The sequence below is a fragment of the Mobula birostris genome, chromosome 1, assembly GCF_030028105.1.
Source record: "Mobula birostris isolate sMobBir1 chromosome 1, sMobBir1.hap1, whole genome shotgun sequence".
Lineage (NCBI taxonomy): Eukaryota > Metazoa > Chordata > Chondrichthyes > Myliobatiformes > Myliobatidae > Mobula > Mobula birostris.
The window spans coordinates 124406415-124425267 of NC_092370.1; the positions used below are offsets into that span (position 1 = coordinate 124406415).

At 42.0% G+C, this 18853-nt stretch overlaps 1 protein-coding gene across 3 annotated transcripts in view; it reads left to right on the plus strand.

The window, feature by feature from the left end:
• nfatc1 (nuclear factor of activated T cells 1) overlaps positions 1-18853 on the plus strand; it is a 293798-nt gene that overhangs the window by 88976 nt on the left and 185969 nt on the right. For all 3 annotated transcript variants that reach the window (XM_072261650.1, XM_072261642.1, XM_072261659.1), the window contains exons 4-5: positions 13152-13354; positions 18450-18622. In XM_072261650.1, the coding sequence (XP_072117751.1) occupies positions 13152-13354; positions 18450-18622 (376 nt within the window). The remainder of the gene's footprint in view (positions 1-13151; positions 13355-18449; positions 18623-18853) is intronic.

Sequence of the window (18853 nt, forward strand, 5' to 3'; positions counted from 1 at the left end):
TTGCACTGCAGAAATCACTAGATCTTTCTGCAGAATTCTCACTGAAGTCAGTGACATGCAGTGCTGCTCCATCAGTCACTGAAAATTACAAGCCTCTGCAATTTGGAGAAAAGCTCCATGTCCAGGATATTTTTGAACCTTATGGAACCACACCAGTGCAGAACTCCAAGCAGTAACTGTTCAGATATTCAGCCCATTAGGTTCACTCAAAGGTGTAGTGACTGCCCTTGTGAGATTCAAAATTGATGCCAAAACACTAATCTTCCCTAGCATATAGGCCTTCAAGGTTGCTGTGCTGTTCAATAAGACTGGGTTGCATGGGGTAGCATAGTGGCTAGAGTAACACTGAAGGTCAGCCATCAGAAGGTCAGCATTCAATTCTCACTGTTGCCTGTAAAAAGTTAGTAAGTTCTCCCCGTGACCGTGTGGGTTTCCACTGGATGCTCTGGACTCTCACATTCCAAAAAACATATGGGTCAGGATTAGTAAGTTGTGAGCATGCTAAGTTCATACCCGAAGCATGGTGACACTTGTGGGCTTCCCTCACCACATCCATGCACTATGTTGGTGGTTGATGCAAGTAACACATTTCACTGGATTTTTCAGTGCTTCAATATACATGTGGCAAATAAAGCTAATCTTTAATCTTAAAAAAAAAATTGCAGCTGATCTGAATTTGGCCTCACTTCAACTTTTGTTCTTATTCCTTATGGCACTTGATTCCCCTATAATCCAACAATCTGTCTGCCTCAACACTGAAAATGTTCAGTGACTCAGTCTTCACAACTCTCTGGGGTAGAGAATTCCACACATGCATGATGCTTTGAGAGAAGAAATCCCTCATCTCCTCCTCCTTAAACGGGCAATGCCTTATTGTTAAACTCTGTCCTTTAGTTCCAGGTGATGTATCCTCATCAATGAACCCTGGTTGCTATGGGGATAGTTTGTGGATTATGTCATTTAGTTAATAGGTTAATGAGGTTCATTAGAGAGAAAGTCAGAGAGAAAATACAAGCAAATGAATATTAAAAACTGAAAGGTGCAGAGTTATAGACCACTATGTCAAGCATTTTTCATGGACAGAGGAGAACTGAGCCATTTTAAAAACAAGGAAGTAACGTCAGGACTTTATACAGCACTGATGAGGTCTCACTTGGAGTGTTATGAACAGTTTTGGACCCTTTATTTTAGAAAGGATGTGCTGAAACTGAAGAGGGTTCAAAGGTTCACGAAAATAATTCCAAGATTGAACGGCTTGTCATATGAAAAATGTTAGATGGCTCTGGGCCTTTGTTTACTAGAATTCAGAAGAATGAGGGGCGACCTAATTGAAACCTATCGAATGGTGAAAGGCCTTGATAGAGTGGATGTGGAGAGGATGTTTCCTATGGTGGGAAAGTCTAAGACACAGCCTCAATAGAAAGATGTCCTTTTCGAATGGAGATAAGGGGGAATTTCTTTAGCCAGAGAGTGGTGAATCTGTGGAATTCTTTGCCAGAAGCAGCTGTGGTGGCCAAGTCTTTATGTACATTTAAGACAGAGGTTGATAGATTCTTGATTGGTCAGGGCATGAAGGGATACGGGGAGAAGGCAGGAGATTGTAGATAAGAGGAAAATTGGATCAGCCAAGATGAAATGGCAGAGCAGACTCAATGGGCCAAATGGCTTGCTCCTATATCTTATGATCTTATGGTCTTATTATTACAGGTGAATAACCTAAATCAAAACAAGCCAGTACAAACACAGCAGTGGTTATTTGAAGTTTTAAAGTTTGGTGCAGAGTCTGGAGAGTACCAATGTGCCATAGCAAAAGAAGAGATTCTGGTTTTCAGTTTTACATTCAACACTAACCTGCATGCTGCTGATGAAAAATCTGGCAATGATGAGAGTGACTCAGGACTGAGTAGACTTGAGATTTACAATGTGAAAATTTACAGGAGACAAGCAATATGGCTTACACCAGAAGTGAATGGTAAATTAATTAAAAGGGAATTGGACACGAGCTCCCCTGTTTCAGTCATTCCACAAAATTATTTTGATTGGCATTTCAAAAATACTGAACTGAAGCCTACAGATATCTAACTACGCAAACAGGAGTTCTGCAGATGCTGGAAATTCAAGCAATACACATCAAAGTTGCTGGTGAACACAGCAGGCCAGGCAGCATCTGTAGGAAGAGGTGCAGTAGACGTTTCAGGCCGAGACCCTTCGTCAGGACTAACTGAAGGAAGACGGGGGGGGGGGACCCAGAGGATGGGCAAGAGGTATATTCAGAGGGACAGAGGGAGAAAAAGGAGAGTGAGAGAAAGAATGTGTGCATAAAAATAAGTAACAGATGGGGTACGAGGGGGAGGTGGGGCATTAGCGGAAGTTAGAGAAGTCGATGTTCATACCATCAGGTTGGAGGCTACCCAGACGGAATATAAGGTGTTGTTCCTCCAACCTGAGTGTGGCTTCATCTTTACGGTAGAGGAGGCCGTGGATAGACATGTCAGAATGGGAATGGGATGTGGAATTAAAATGTGTGGCCACTGGGAGATCCTGCTTTCTCTGGCGGACAGAGCGTAGATGTTCAGCAAAGCGGTCTTCCAGTCTGCGTCGGGTCTCGCCAATATATAAAAGGCCACATCGGGAGCACCGGACGCAGTATATCACCCCAGTCGACTCACAGGTGAAGTGTTGCCTCACCTGGAAGGACTGTTTGGGGCCCTGAATGGTGGTAAGGGAGGAAGTGTAAGGGCATGTGTAGCACTTGTTCCGCTTACACGGATAAGTGCCAGGAGGGAGATCAGTGGGGAGGGATGGGGGGGACGAATGGACAAGGGAGTCATGTAGGGAGCGATCCCTGCAGAATGCAGAGTGGGGGGGGGAGGGAAAGATGTGCTTAGTGGTGGGATCCCGTTGGAGGTGGCGGAAGTTACGGAGAATAATATGTTGGACCCGGAAGCTGGTGGGGTGGTAGGTGAGGACCAGGGGCACCCTATTCCTAGTGGAGTGGCGGGAGGATGGAGTGAGAGCAGATGTACGTGAAATGGGGGAGATGCGTTTAAGAGTAGAGTTGATAGTGGAGGAAGGGAAGCCCCTTTCTTTAAAAAAGGAAGACATCTCCCTCGTCCTAGAATGAAAAGCCTCATCCTGAGAGCAGATGCGGCGGAGACGGAGGAATTGCGAGAAGGGGTGGCGTTTTTGCAAGAGACAGGGTGAGAAGAAGAATAGTCCAGATAGCTGTGAGAGTCAGTAGGCTTATAGTAGACATCAGTGGATAAGCTGTCTCCAGAGACAGAGACAGAAAGATCTAGAAAGGGGAGGGAGGTGTTGGAAATGGACCAGGTAAACTTGAGGGCAAGGTGAAAGTTGGAGGCAAAGATAATAAAGTCAACGAGTTCTGCATGCGTGCAGGAAGCAGCGCCAATGCAGTCGTCGATGTAGCGAAGGAAAAGTGGGGGACAGATACCAGAATAGGCACGGAACATAGATTGTTCCACAAACCCAACAAAAAGGCAGGCATAGCTAGGACCCATACGGGTGCTCATAGCTACACCTTTATTTTGGAGGAAGTGGGAGGAGCCGAAGGAGAAATTATTAAGGGTAAAGACTAATTCCGCTAGACGGAGCAGAGTGGTGGTAGAGGGGAACTGATTAGGTCTGGAATCCAAAAAGAAGCGTAGAGCTTTGAGACCTTCTTGATGGGGGATGGAAGTATATAAGGACTGGACATCCATGGTGAAAATAAAGCGGTGGGGGCCAGGGAACTTAAAATCATCGAAAAATTTAAGAGCGTGAGAAGTGTCACGAACATAGGTAGGAAGGGATTGAACAAGGGGTGATAAAACAGTGTCGAGGTATGCAGAAACGAGTTCGGTGGGGCAGGAGCAAGCTGAGACAATAGGTCAGTTGCCAGATATCTAAGAATTTATACTGGAGAAAAGATAACCCTCGTGGGAATGACATTCATAACAGTGAAATACAACAATCAACAACACACATCAAAGTTGCTGGTGAACACAGCAGGCCAGGCAGCATCTGTAGGAAGAGGTACAGTCAACGTTTCAGGCCGAGACCCTTTGTCAGGACTAACTGAAGGAAGAGTGAGTAAGGGATTTGAAAGTTGGAGGGGGAGGGGGAGATCCTAAATGATAGGAGAAGACAGGAGGGGGAGGGATGGAGCCAAGAGCTGGACAGGTGATAGGCAAAAGGGGATACGAGAGGATCATGGAACAGGAGGTCCGGGAAGAAAGACGGGGCGGGGGGGACCAGAGGATGGGCAAGAGGTATATTCAGAGGGACAGAGGGAGAAAAAGGAGAGTGCATAAAAATAAGTAACAGATGGGGTATGAGGGGGAGGGGGGGGCCTTCCAGGATCTCCCAGTGGCCACACATTTTAATTCCACATCCCATTCCCATTCTGACATGTCTATCCACGGCCTCCTCTACTGTAAAGATGAAGCCACACTCAGGTTGGAGGAACAACACCTTATATTCCGTCTGGGTAGCCTCCAACCTGATGGCATGAACATTGACTTCTCTAACTTCCACTAAGGCCCCCCCTCCCCCTCTTACCCCATCTGTTACTTATTTTTATGCACACATTCTTTCTCTCACTCTCCTTTTTCTCCCTCTGTCCCTCTGAATATACCTCTTGCCCATCTTCTGGGTCCCCCCCGCCCCCTTGTCTTTCTTCCCGGACCTCCTGTCCCATGATCCTCTCGTATCCCTTTTGGCTATCACCTGTCCACCTCTTGGCTCCATCCCTCCCCCTCCTGTCTTCTCCTATCATTTTGGATCTCTCCCTCCCCCTCCAACTTTCAAATCCCTTACTCACTCTTCCTTCAGTTAGTCCTGACGAAGGGTCTCGGCCTGAAACGTCGACTGTACCTCTTCCTACAGATGCTGCCTGGCCTGCTGCGTTCACCAGCAACTTTGATGTGTGTTGCTTGAATTTCCAGCATCTGCAGAATTCCTGTTGTTTACAACAATCAACAAGCCAGATTGGGCTTGTATGTGGTGAAAACAGGAGGGCCAGCATTTTGGGGTGGTGAGTGACTGAGACAACTAAAACTTCATTGGAGATCCATCCACCATTTGAATGCCATTTCCCCTATAATAGAATCTGAAAGTGAATTAATGCTCAGGCTCTAAAGTGTCCAGAAGCAGGGAACGACCCAATGTTTGGATGATTTAAGCGCCAGACCAGATTGAAAAGGTCAGGGTGTCGGGTCCGGAGGTGAGGCGAGGGCCAGTTCTGCTCACTGCTCTGGGACATTTACTCAGCTCCGCACTGAGCTGAGGCTATGGCCTGCTCCAGCTGCAGTGATGTCTGCCTTTGTGTCTTCTGTAAAACTTTAGTTCTGAAGCTATTTGCTTACTTTTATTATTTGCACAGTTTGTATTTTTGTTCTGTCTCTGTGCATTGGGTGTTTGATGGTCTTTTTATATGGGTTCTTTTGATGTTTCTTTGTTTTGTGGCTGCCAGTAAGAAAAAAAATCTCAAGTTTCTATAATGTTTGCATACTTTGATAATAAATGTACTTGGAACTTTGAACTTACTGTGGTCACAACATTGACACACGAGAATTTGCAGAAATGTGCCGAGAAGGTTCAAGCAGAGATGGATGCTTCAAAGCCAAAAGACATGGTACAGTTGTGGTCCATATTAGGATTTGTCAATTACTATAACAGATGCCTATTTAACCTGGCTACTGTGCCATGTCTCTTGAATTCATTACTACAGACCGTGAAGAAATGACAATGGACAAAAAGGTAAAGGAAATGATGATGTCGGACACTGTACTCACACATTATAATCCTCATCATGCAGTGAAGCTTGCCTTTGATGCCTTGCCTTAGGGGCAGTCATGCTATGAGAAATAGAAGTGAACATTCTATAGCCTTTGCATCACGTTCCCTTACTGCTGCAGAGAAATATTGTGCACTGATAACAGAGAGGCCTTGAGTCTGATTTGGGGTGTAAAACAATTCAACCAGTATTTGTACAGGAGAGAGATTACCTTCATTACTGATCATCAATCACTAGTGTCCATTTTCAATCCATAGAAGTGTGTTATAGAATCCATGAATGCAGAGATGGGCTCTGTTTCTTGGAGGACACAATTATAAGGTCAAATTCAAGAGAATGATTAATCATGGAAATGCTGATGGTTTATCATGCTTATCCTTGGAAAAGGAACTATCTGAGTCATTTACAAAAGAGGACGTTCCTCCTGTTGTGACCTCAGGTCTGCTCAGCCACCCAAATGTGCAGCAGAAATCCCAGTTCTCCCATTTTTACCAGCGCAGGATAAACTTAATGGGGGTTACCTTATATGGACATTGAGAGTTGTACCATCCAAGCTGAGAGCTCAATTGTTGGAGGAGCTACATGCTGGTCGTCTAAGCATTGTCGAAATGAAACTGTTGTCTTGAAACTTTGTCTAGTGGCCTGAGATAGACCAGCAGATTGAGCAGCTTGCTATGCACTGTTCAGGATGCCAACATGTCCAGAAGATGCCAAAAGCAGCACTGCTCCATCCCTGGGAATGGCCTGCATTGCCCGAGCAGATGATTCTTGTGGATTTTGCTGGACCACTCTTGGGCACTAATTTCTTGGTATTAGTGGATGCAGTTAGAAAGTGGCTATAAATGTTCCCAATAGCCTCCACTATAGTCTCACACATTGGTGATGTGTTGAGAAGCCTCTTCTCAAGGACTGGTGGTCCAGAACCATTAGTCAGTGACAATGGACCACAGTTTGCTGCAGAACAGTTTCATTCATTCCTGAAAATGAATGGAATATGATACATTACATTTGTACCATACCTCACAGCTATAAATGACTTGGTGGAAAGTTTTATCCAGAGTCTAAAGAATGCACTGTCAGCAGAATACACTACACTAACACTGAATCTGAAGCTCCTCAATTTCCTCTGTGCGTATTGTAATACAGCACACTCCACAACCAGCAACTCACCAGCTATGCTGCTCCTGGGTCATTCATGCTCGGACGTCCTCAAACATAATCTCAGAAGGAGTATGCAGACAAACAACTGAGACGAGTTGAGAGCTCCTCAAACAAAGAGGTTCGATGTTTCACTCCTGGATAAGCAGTCCTAGCAAAGGACTACAACTTTGATCAAAAGTGCGTATTTGTCAAGATTAAGAACAGAACTGGACCACTCTCCTACACTCTGATGTCATCTGGAGAGGACACATCGATCAGTTGACGAGACCAGAGTCGATTGTTAGCGAAGAAAGGTGTCCAGAGCTGTCAGAACCACTTCCCGCAGTCCCAGAGTCAACTCTTACCACTGCCACAAACTAGACTCCAGAATATGAGATTGTTTAACGGCCACAAGTCTCACCTACCAAGCAGAGTGATGTCCCCATTGTCAAGAAAGACATTATCCCACAAGAGTAAGATTTTCTCCTTAGCAATAAAATCTTTAGGCCTGAATGGGACAACTTAATCCATACTTATAGCTAAGAATAGAGGAGTGTTGTCTATTTAATAATTCAGTAATATTTGAGTGATATTGTAAACATATTGTTTGATTAAGCCTTTTTCTTTTGTTTACATAGTTCCTTACGGGTTATATATAAAAGTACTTGAATGGCATGCGTCATCATGTGCGTGTCTTGCTAAAGTAAAACAAAATTAAGACATGCATTCTCAGCTGTGTTTTTACTTTCAGTTAGTTTTATGTTTTCGAGTTACAAAACATAACAGTGCCCCCATTTATTTTTTGCCAAAAGATGAAATGTCAAACCTCACAATCTCATGAGTTAAAAATGTATCAGGTACAAAATGAAATCAACATTAGAAGATCAGCAGTATCAAAGTCAATAATAAATTTGTAGAATTTGGAAAGGGAGGTTGTGATTGATTAATCCTGGGCCAGAAATTGCTGTGTACTATAATATTATTTTTGCACAGAGCACTAGCAATAACTTTGCTTGTGAGACCACCTTTTGAAGGTTACTATTGGGGGTTACTGATTCAGCATTGTGTACTGAGTCTACTACTTTTCAAAGGGACTTTATGTAATTGAGAAATGACAACAGGTTTTTTTCTGATCACAACAGTACTGCAGAAATTATGCCATGTAAGTGCTTATTTGTTGAAATTTTGCGATATTTTCTTTCTTTTAATGAAGATTTATTCAAAGAATACTGGCTTGGAGGCAGTCTTGATTAGTTGCTGTATTTGTGTTATTTTTCTTGCTGGCTTTTGCCAGTGTAGATGTTGCCACTTTAAATAAAACTGCATTGTTTGCAGATGCTCTCAGGGTTTTATCACAATGAGACAAAGCTCTAGCAGGCTTGACAAAAAAAAGCAGTTGGGCACAGAGAAAGAGAGATGACAATTTCCCTATAAATCTTTGTTTGGACTTGGTAGGCACTTAGATCATTGTAGTATTGTCACAGCATGTGGAGGGAAATTTTATTTCATTGAGTCTGTGCTTGCTCTTTGCAGAACGGTCTTGTCAGTCCATTGTAGCTTTTTTCCCCTGTAACTTTGGAATATGTTTTCTTTTAATAATCTATCCAATTCTCTTAGGATCTTCAATTGGCTCCCTTTCCACCATTATCTATAAACAAAGAACTCCAGATCATCACCCGTAACCATTTCGACCCAAAATGTCAACAATTACTCACTTCCCACAGCTGCTACTTGACCTCTTGAGTTCCTCCAGCAGTTTGATTTTACTCCCATGTGGGAGGAAACCAGAGCATCTGAAGGAAACCCACATGGTCGTGGGTAGAGATAATAAACACCATTTGAATAGCACTGAAGATTAGGATGGAAACTTGGTCACTCTAACTTTGGAATGGAATTGGAGGACAGCACCTATTTGCGAAGGGAAATAGTTTGCCAGGGATACAGAGGAGTGACTGGATAGACATATATAAAATCATGAGGGACATAAAAAGGGTGTCTTTTTCCTAGGGAGGAGGTGCTGAGGACAAGAGGACATAAGTTTAGGGTCAGAGGCATCAGGGAGGGAGGCATCAGGAGCAGCTTCTTCATGCAAGAGGTTATGTCTATTTGGAATGAGCCAACCTCATCCAGAAATAGTGGATGAGATTGGCACATTAGCAACATTTAAAATCCAACAAGATAAGTACAAAGATATGAGAGATTTAGAGGGCTCTGTGTCAACCATAGCATAGATGAGATGGGCCATAGGGCCTGTCCCATGCTATATGATTCTATGACTCTGTGGCATCAACAGATAAATAGATACCAAGCAGGATATTACTCATTATAGCCAACTGCCTTGGTGAACTCAGTAATGATTTTGCTAGGATTTTTTCCCTTGGTTAGATACTAATAAGTAACATCAAAAAGATGGATTTTAAAAATAATGATGGTGTCAAAATCACGAGTGCTTACCATTATTTCCATTTGCAACTTAAGGATATTTGGGAATGTGTAGTTGAAATCGCTTTCTGTATTTCAGCCTGTCATCACACACAGCACAGGTTGCAGCTCTGATATAATCAAGCTTACAAAAATGTGGACTTTTTTATGAATTGTTAAAATGCTTTGAAATATTTATATGATGCCTAGGTCAGGAACTAACAGCAATCAAAGCTATAATTACACCTTAACACATTACCTGACCATAAAAATACTTATTACTTATGCAAGTACATGTTGTAAACTCCCCACATGGAAATTTTTTTAATGTGTTTTTTTTGTGAAAAGTTAAGAACTTTTGGTCTCTATTGTACTCAGATATCATTATTGCAATCCTTAATTCAGACTCCATATCAAATTGAAACAAAATATATATATAAACTGTTTTCTCTGTTTCTTGCCTGTAAGAGCTCTTTGCTGTCATTGCTCAATCACTTGATGACGTCTCAATAGTGGATGCCTGGGATTTCTGTGAACAAGAATCAGGGAATGCGAAGCTTTAGCACAAAGGTCTTAATGAGAAACTTTATTTCCTGATCAACTCAGCACTATTGTTTTGCTATTGGCCTTAGTCATAGTCTGTTTCATTACATTTGGACCATTTATTTTTTTTTACCTAAGCTTGATCATCATTATTGGGACACTTACATTAGATGTAGTGGGATGTACCTTCACATAGCTACTTGCGTTACTCTAAGTATGGCTAATATTTCCTTTCCAATTTGCAAAGTATGTGTGCTGTCTGATGTGATGTGAAAACCGTCTGAATTTCCAGATTTGAGTCTGTGTCAAGGCCCTAATGCAACCCTGATGCATGTAGGCTCTTGTGCCTGGAAACTGAGGTGTCCTCCATAGAGGGAATAGCCACTGGCTAAGGAACATTTTCCAACAGTATCAACCAGGATCATCCATGCTCAAAAATTTTCCAGGGAGGCTGGAAGGAGAAAGCTTTGATTTGCTGGTTAACGTATCTGTCTAGGAAAAAAAAAGTGTCATATGCACTACATGAATCTTCTGCTCCTTCTGAGTGTTGGGGAAAGGAAAATGAAGGGCATAGCCAACTTTTACTTCATAAACATGTTGCCCAATGTTTCAGATACCAGTCTTAAAACTCATGACCAATTTCAATAAAGTCAATGCAAATGAATGTTGGCAGCAGAGGCAAATGCATTGCAACTACTGCTTAATGTATTAAACTTGACTCACTAGGAATGAAAATCCTGAACCCTATCCTCCTTCCAACATTCTTTGAATTTTGGGGCAACATTAAGGAGTTGGGACATTCCTTAATCCAAAAGGACTACACTGAGTTGCCATTTTACAACTAGCACTGCTTTCATGAGGGAAACAGTAAGTAATTTCTTAAGTGGTGTTAGTTCTGGAATGATTATTGTGCAGAATTCTGTGGTGAATTATCAAAACAGAACCTTGTTACATCCTTTAGAATGCATTTGGATTCATACATATGTAGTATATCAATATATTCTTTCAATATATCATGCAAATGAAAAAAAAATCAATATTATTTGGTATGTTGTAAACTCTGGGTTAACCAGCAATCTCTTTGGCTGCCAAACTGTATTCCTTTGAAATAATTCGATGATAGTTTGCTATCAGATCTCCAAATCTTGCCCCTTCTCTATCTTAAACCCTTTTATCGTGCACCACATTGTATCTAAACAGAATAACTTCAGCTTTGTGAGTCAAGGCAAGGTTATTTTCTGTAATCAGTTCTACCTCCCACCGGAGCATTTTTATATAGTTTGCATAACCACTAATTTCACTTCTATTTTCTTGCCGATAGCCTTCCAGTGGTTCTTGCTATCAATATTTCTTCTCTTAAATGTATGTTTCAACATTTTTTTAAAATGTCTTCTGCTAGTATTTGTACATTCTATTAGATTCATATGCTTAAAAATTGGAGATAATTGGAGATTATCCCTATGTGGAGTCTTTAACACCAAAAGCCACTCCAGGTTCCTGGATTGGTTCACAAAATTGTGTGAGAGATTCAAAAAGTAACATGTACCAACGCCGTGCTGAATTTAGAGACCGTCTGTTGGTTGGAATCAACCGTGGATGTTGCATCCCAATTGTCTACGTTAATCAAAGCCTGGGCGGTACGATAGGGAGAGCAAACTGTTGCCCATGTAGCAGGTTCCCTCTTTCTGCATAGCTGATGAATCCAAAGGAACGGCAGAGACTGATACAGTTTGCCCGATTTTGCCCCTTCTCTTGTCAGTAGAAACTGTTCTGTTGGGTTTAGTTGCTAAGTTCCCATGTGAAGGCCGGGAGCTGGACTTGGTTGGCAGAGGTTATTTGAGACCCACGCCATTGGGAGCATTTAATGGAAAGTGGGAGCTCATGCCACCCTCCCCCCACCTCCCATGTACATGCAGTAGAAAAGCTGCCATGAAGAACATGAGGAATCGGAACTTCAGCAAGACCTTTGACGAAGTTCATCATAGGAGTCTGGTCCAGAAGTTTAGGTTGCTTGGCATTTAAAATGAAGTAGTAAATTGGCTTTGTGTAAGAAACCAGAGAGTGGTAGTAGATGGCTGTCCCTCTAGCTGGAGGCCTGTGACCAGTGGTGGGTCCATTGTTTATCATCTGTATTAATGATTTAGATGATAATGAGGTAAACTGGACCAGCAAGTTTGAGGATGACACCAAAACTGAGGATCTAATGGATAATGAGGAAGGCTTTCAAAGCTTGCAATGCAATCTTGCCCAGCTGGGAAAATGGGCTGGAAAATGGCAGATGGAATTTAATACGAACTAGTATGAGGTGTTGCACTTCAGAATGCAACTTTAAGCTGCCTCTACCCAACACTCTGGAATAGTCTCCATAGAGCACTCCATTTTGCTATCTCCATTTAATCTCTTCAAAGCCACTATCATCTTTTGAGTCATCCATTTCTTTAAGTGTCAAATTTGGTTTTGATTGCTTCCTTCTGAGGCATTTTGGAACACGTGTGCTGCTGTAAAAAGGGATGCATGAGTTTATGGAGTGGTTAGTGGACAGGTTAGAAAATTTGAACATAATGTGGCTCAAGGAAAAGAGTGTGCAAGGGTGGCAGAGTGGTTCAAATAGTAGAGGCAACAACCTCAGAGTGCCTGAGTCCTGAGTTCGATCCTAACTTCCAATGCTGTCTGTGTGGAGTTTGGGTGTTCTCTCCGTGACTGAATGCTCCATTTTCCTTCCACAGCCCTGAAATCTGGGGGCTGATAGGTTAATTCACTGTTCTATATTGCCCCTCATGTGTATTGTTGGAGGTAGGTGGGGTGGGGGGGGTTGATGAAAATGTGGAGAAAATTAAAGAATAGGATTAATTAGTATGTTTGATGGTCAGCATTGGCTTGCTGGGTCTAAGGACTGTCTTCTGTTCTGTATGTATTGGAGATCCAGTGTGCAACATGGTTTATCCATATAATGAAATAAATATGAAAGCAGAACTTTTTGAAAATAATCATGCAGTAAGTCATCAAACTGCTATTTTCGATCTTTAGAAACAGTTCCATAACCACCTTAAAGAACACAATCTTGTAAAATTACCTTTAATATGAAGCACACTAAATATATTTACATAATTTGTGACTTCAAAAATGAGACATCGCACCTGTCAGCAATTTTCTTGCCTGTTTTTTGGCTCTGGCCTATATAAAAAAATTAATTGGTCTTTAGTGCTTGATGTTGAACATTGATTTTTTTTTCTCTCTGTTTTATTGCCAGCTTCATGGCTACATGGAAAGTGAACCCCTCACTTTGCAGCTGTTCATTGGGACAGCAGACGACCGCCTGTTGAGACCACATGCCTTCTACCAAGTCCATCGGATCACTGGCAAGACGGTTTCTACAACCAGCCATGAAAGCATCATCAGCAACACCAAGGTGCTGGAGATCCCTCTACTGCCAGAAAATAACATGAGAGCAAAGTGAGTCTCCTCCAAACACAGTCCATGTCAAAAATCTTCAGCTCATGACTTATAACAGTTGGTAAAATTAAAATAGTACTGGTCCTAAGGCTGAGCAGTCCTGTTATGGTACTGAGTGTCAATTGAGGTTTCAAGGTTAAAACTATCCCTTCTTTTACAGTGTGGAAGGATTCCATTTGGACCATTGACAATGCCAACCCATACACTCACTTCTTATTTCTCTGTAGACATAAAATTTACTCTCTCAAGCCGAACAGCTTCCTTTCTTATTTCATTTGCCACTTGTCCATAGTGAAGGGTACTTTACAGTGGCCAATTTACCCACCAGTTACATTTGGAATGTGGGAGAAAACCAGAACACCTGAGTGGAAATGAATTGTGAATTCTTCAGAGTTGGCACCTAAGGTCAGAATTGAACCCAGGTTTCTGTGAGTCAGTAATGCTAGCTACTTTACCATGGTGTCATCTGTCAAGATCTCCACATTGCAGTAATTGCACTCCCGCAACAAGTGGACATTGAAACAGAATCTAAGTTGTCTGATGTTGCAGCATAAATGGTGCTCAGTGCATTTGTTTACAGAGCAAAGGAGAATGGTGTGTGTGTGTTTGTGTGAGTTTGTCTATACACATATATATGTACACACATGAATTTCTGTACTTATTAACACATTTTTACATGTGTATTTGTGCATGCATATGTGTATGTGTTTACATTTGAGTGTCCAAACATATGAATAGAATCATAAGAGTCATCGAGCACTACAGAGCACAAACCAGCCCTTTGGGCCATTTAGTAAATGCCAAACTGTTATTCTGCCAAGTCCCATCAATCTGTACTTGGACCATAGACCTCCATACCCCTCCCATCCAGGTACTTAACCAAATTTCTCTTAAATGTTGAAGTTTCTCCTCAGTTTTCCCTTGAATATTCACCTTTCACCCTTAACCTATGACCTTTAATTCTAGTCTCACCTAACCTCAGTTCAAAAAAATCTGATTAACCCCATCTATAACTCCCATAATATTGTTTACTTCTATTAAATCTCCCTCATTCTCTTATACTCCAAGGGAAAAGGCCTTTCAGCCAACAATGTTGTGCCAAACTAATTAAGATAATAACCCCAATATATACAGGCGTTTGTGCACATGTGGATATGTATGTGTGTGTCAGTGTATCAATGAATCTATTTTCTGTAACGTTGAGCTATTCTACCGTCTAACCACATGGCAATAACACAATATGAGGTGTTATTTTCAGAGAATGCATTAACTGATTCAATCTATTATATTACAAACAAGAGAAAATGAGGTGTAAAGTGCTCCTTCCCTCTACTAGCCTGCATGTCTCTCTTAGGCTAGGTGTAGCACCTGCTTAACCCCTCCCCCCCCCATGATCAGGGTCATGTGAGGTCATGGGAGCAGGTGGTGGATGGTCATGTGAGTAGTTGGTGTATATCACAAGTCCTGGAGATGCCAGGCAGACAATCTCTAAAGAGTATTGATAATGGCTGGGTCACCAGTCTTGTAAAGACACTGCCCAGAAGAAGGCAATGGCAAACCATCTCTGTAGGAAGATTTGCCGAGAACAATCATGGTCATGGAAAGACCATGATTGCCCACATCATATGACATGGAACATAACGAACAAACAAAGAGTTTGCGAGAGCTAACAAGCTGAAAATCTTACCAGTCCTGGTGTTTTTAGGTATTAAGTATGAAGTAGAAGATGGTAGATTGAAATCCTTTTCTGGTAGTTGAGGGTCCAGTGCAGTACCATAAGGTGCAGTTGTCATAGATACTATTGTTTCAAGAAATGTTAAGTTTGGATTCACTCGGCCTGCTCGGATGGAAATAAATTGTTCCGCAGCAGTTATTCTGAAGAGCAGAAGAATTCTTCCCAGTGCCCCTCCCATTAGTTACACTTCAATTCCAATCACAATAACACACATTGGCAATTATCTGCCTTTAGTTGGAAATCTTGCTGTGTGCAAATTGTCTGCTGAGTCTCCAGTATTACAGCAGTACCTACACAAGAAGCATTTCAATAGTTACAGTGCATTTAGAGGCATCTTGAGCTTGTGACAGGTTTCAGAAAAAAGTATCTATTTTATCCAGAAATTTCACAACAAAGATGGTGGTGGTGAGACACTATGACACTTTACAGGCAGCAGACAAAGCTACTAACTATTGTATTAACTCCACTTTTACTGGACTACAATCACTGCAATTCACACTCTGTAATCTCCCTTTTGGATCTGTGCTTTTGAAGTATCTGTATGACCTGGCGTTTTTGTGGTATCCTAAAGTAATTGGCGAACCGGACTCTTGAGAATGAAGGTACTGTCGAGGTGGCCATTGCTGGAACAGACCTTGGGCCGAATGAAATTGAGCAAAAAGCAAACCAGTATTTAGTGGATTCTGTGGCCCGCAACCATCTGCACTCAACTCAGCACTGAACTGGTTCCGTGGCTGTAGCCTGCAGCCATTGAGCTCCTGGACAGGTTGTTGCACTGAACTGGTTCCGTGGCTGTGGCCTGCAGTCATTGAGCTCCTGGACAGGTTGTTGCATTGAACTGGTTCCATGGCTGTGGCCTGCAGTCATCAGGCTTCTGAACCAGCTGCAATACTGAACTGGTTGTGTGCCTGAGCCCTCTACAGTTCATGTTCTTTTTTCATTTGTTTATGGATGTTATTTACTTGGATTTCTAGAAGGCATTCGATAAGGTGCATCATAAAAGACTTACCCATTAGATAAGGATACATAGAGTTGGGGGTGATGTATTTGCATGGATAGAGGATTGGTTAACTAGTCGAAGGCAGAGAGTTGGGATACATGGGGGTTCCTCTGGTTGGCAATCAGTGGTGAGCAGTGTGCCGCAGGGGTCAGTGCTGGGCCCACAACTGTTCATGATACACATTAACGATCTGGAAGAGTGCATCTAAGTTTGCTGATGATACTAAATAGAGTAGCAAAGCAAATTGTGCAGAAGATACAGAGAGTCTGCAGAGAGATATCGATAGGTTAAGTGAGTGGGCAAGGGTCTGGCAGATGGAATACAATGTTGGTAAATGTGAGGGAAAAATGGAGAAGAAGATTATTATTTAAATGGTAAAAAAGTGTAGCATGCTGCTGTGCAGAGGGTCATAGGAGTGCTTGTGTATGCATCACAAAAGGTTGGTTTGCAGGTGCAGCAGGCAAATGGAATGTTGGCCTTCATTGCTAGAGGGATTAAATTTAAGAGCAGGGGGGTTATGCTGCAACTACACAGGGTACTGGTGAGGCCACACCTGGAGTACTGCATGTAGTTCTGGTCTCCTTTCTTGAGGGAGGATATACTGGCTTTGAAGGTGGTGCAAAGGAGGTTCACCACATTGATTTGAGAGATGAGGGGGTTAGACTTGAGGAGAGATTGAGTTGCCTGGGACTGCACTCGCTGGAATTCAGAAGAATGAGAGATGTTATACAAACATATAAAATTATGAAAGGGATAGATAAGATAGAGGCAGGAAAGTTGTTTCCACTGGTAGGTGAGCCTAAAACCAGGGGACATAGCCTCAAGATTCAGGGGAATAGATTTAGGACGGAGATGAGGAGAAACTGCTTTTCTCAGAGAGTGGCAAATCTGTGGAATTTTCTGTCCAATGAAGCAGTGGAGGCTACCTCAGTAAATATACTTAAGACAAGGTTGCATAGATATTTGCATAGTAGGGGAATTAAGAGTTATGGGGAAAAACAGGTAGGTGGAGATAAGTCCATGGCCAAATCAGCCATTATCTTACTGAATGGCAGAGCAGGCTCGATGGCCTACTCCTGCTCCTATTTCGCGTGTTCTTATGTTTACTTTTTTATTGTTTGCACAATTTTTTTGCACATTGGTTGTTTGATGGTCCTTGTGTATTTGTGTTTTAATGGGTTCTATTGTGTTTCTTTGGTTTGTGGCTGCCAGCAAGAAGACAAATCACAAGGTTGCATTGGTGTATATACTTTGATAATAAATGTACTTTTGAACTTCAGCAATTTTGCTGGAGATGTGTGTTGTATCCTGACATTAGTGCAAGAGCTAAATGCATCCAATTCATATTACTTGCAAGTTATTTGAACTGAAGTAGATCTTGCTTTAAAAAGTGGATAATAAAATTGGAAGAGGGTTCTCCAGTTACCATTTAAAGTGGCTTATCTTAATAACACCTCTATTTAAAAATGTTTTGATGTCATCCCCATAGTATCATATATGCAAGTTTCTCTTTTGTTGGAAGAGTTTACTATCCTTTCAAACTTCTCCTCAAAATGAACCTTAAGAGCATTCCACCAGAGCAGAGCAAATTATGTAAGTATTACGCAGGAACTACGGGGAAGTTAATTGGGAGTTACTGTTTTTGGGCGTGTCCATATCTCAACGTGGAGGGTGTTTAAAGGCCATCTGCACAGAGTGCAGGACAGGTATGTTCCAGTAAGAAGGAAGAACAAGGAAACCTTGGCAGATGACATTCTTGCCTTCAAGGAACTGAATTCCAAACTCAGGAAGTTATGATGCAGCTTTATAAAATTCTAGTTTAGGCCACATTGCATTCAGTTCTGGTTTCCTCATTGTAGAAAGAATGTCAAGCCTTTGGAGAGGGCGCAAAAGAACATTATCAGGATTACATCCCTGGAACCAGTTAACTAACTAACCCCTTGGAATATGGGAGGAAATCAGAGCACCCAGAGTAAACCCATGCAGTCACAGAGATAACATACAAATTTTTTACAGACAGCGGTGGCAATTGAACCCATGTTGCTGGTGCTGAAATAGTGCTACACTAACTGCAACCCTACTGTGACACCCTTTTCTTCTGGATTTAAGATAACACTTAAATTATTGAACATTGCAATTGAATGCATTGATAAAGTTGCATGTGTATGTGCACGTGTTTGTATGTGCTTGTGTGCAAACACGAGTATTTCCCTGTGTGCATTTAAAACCCCTCACACACTATTTGAATGTTGCAATCAAGAGAAAAATAGTTCCTGTTCCCTCTTATATGTTCTTGGTGGAAAAATATCAGTTTGGAAGTATTTGTTATCCTAACACCAACTGTTTCCTCTCTCCAACAGCATTGATTGTGCTGGGATATTGAAGCTTCGAAATTCTGACATTGAACTGAGGAAAGGTGAGACTGACATTGGAAGGAAGAATACAAGAGTACGGCTGGTCTTTCGTGTGCACATTCCACAACCCAATGGTAGAACGATCTCTCTGCAGGTTTCATCCAATCCCATTGAATGCTGTAAGTATGATACATTTTATGGTCTTGCCTAATGAAATATTAATATCTGGAAACTCCACAGGGGTTCTCCAGTCAACCATCATCAATTTTGGGTGAAAGCGCAGCAGAAACAGAGAGAGTATTATGAAACCTCAGCAGCATCTATGGAGGGATAAAAAGGGTGAACAGTTCATGTCAATGACCTGCCATCAGAAGTCAGCAGAACTTCCCAGCAAGTTAAGTGAATGGCCA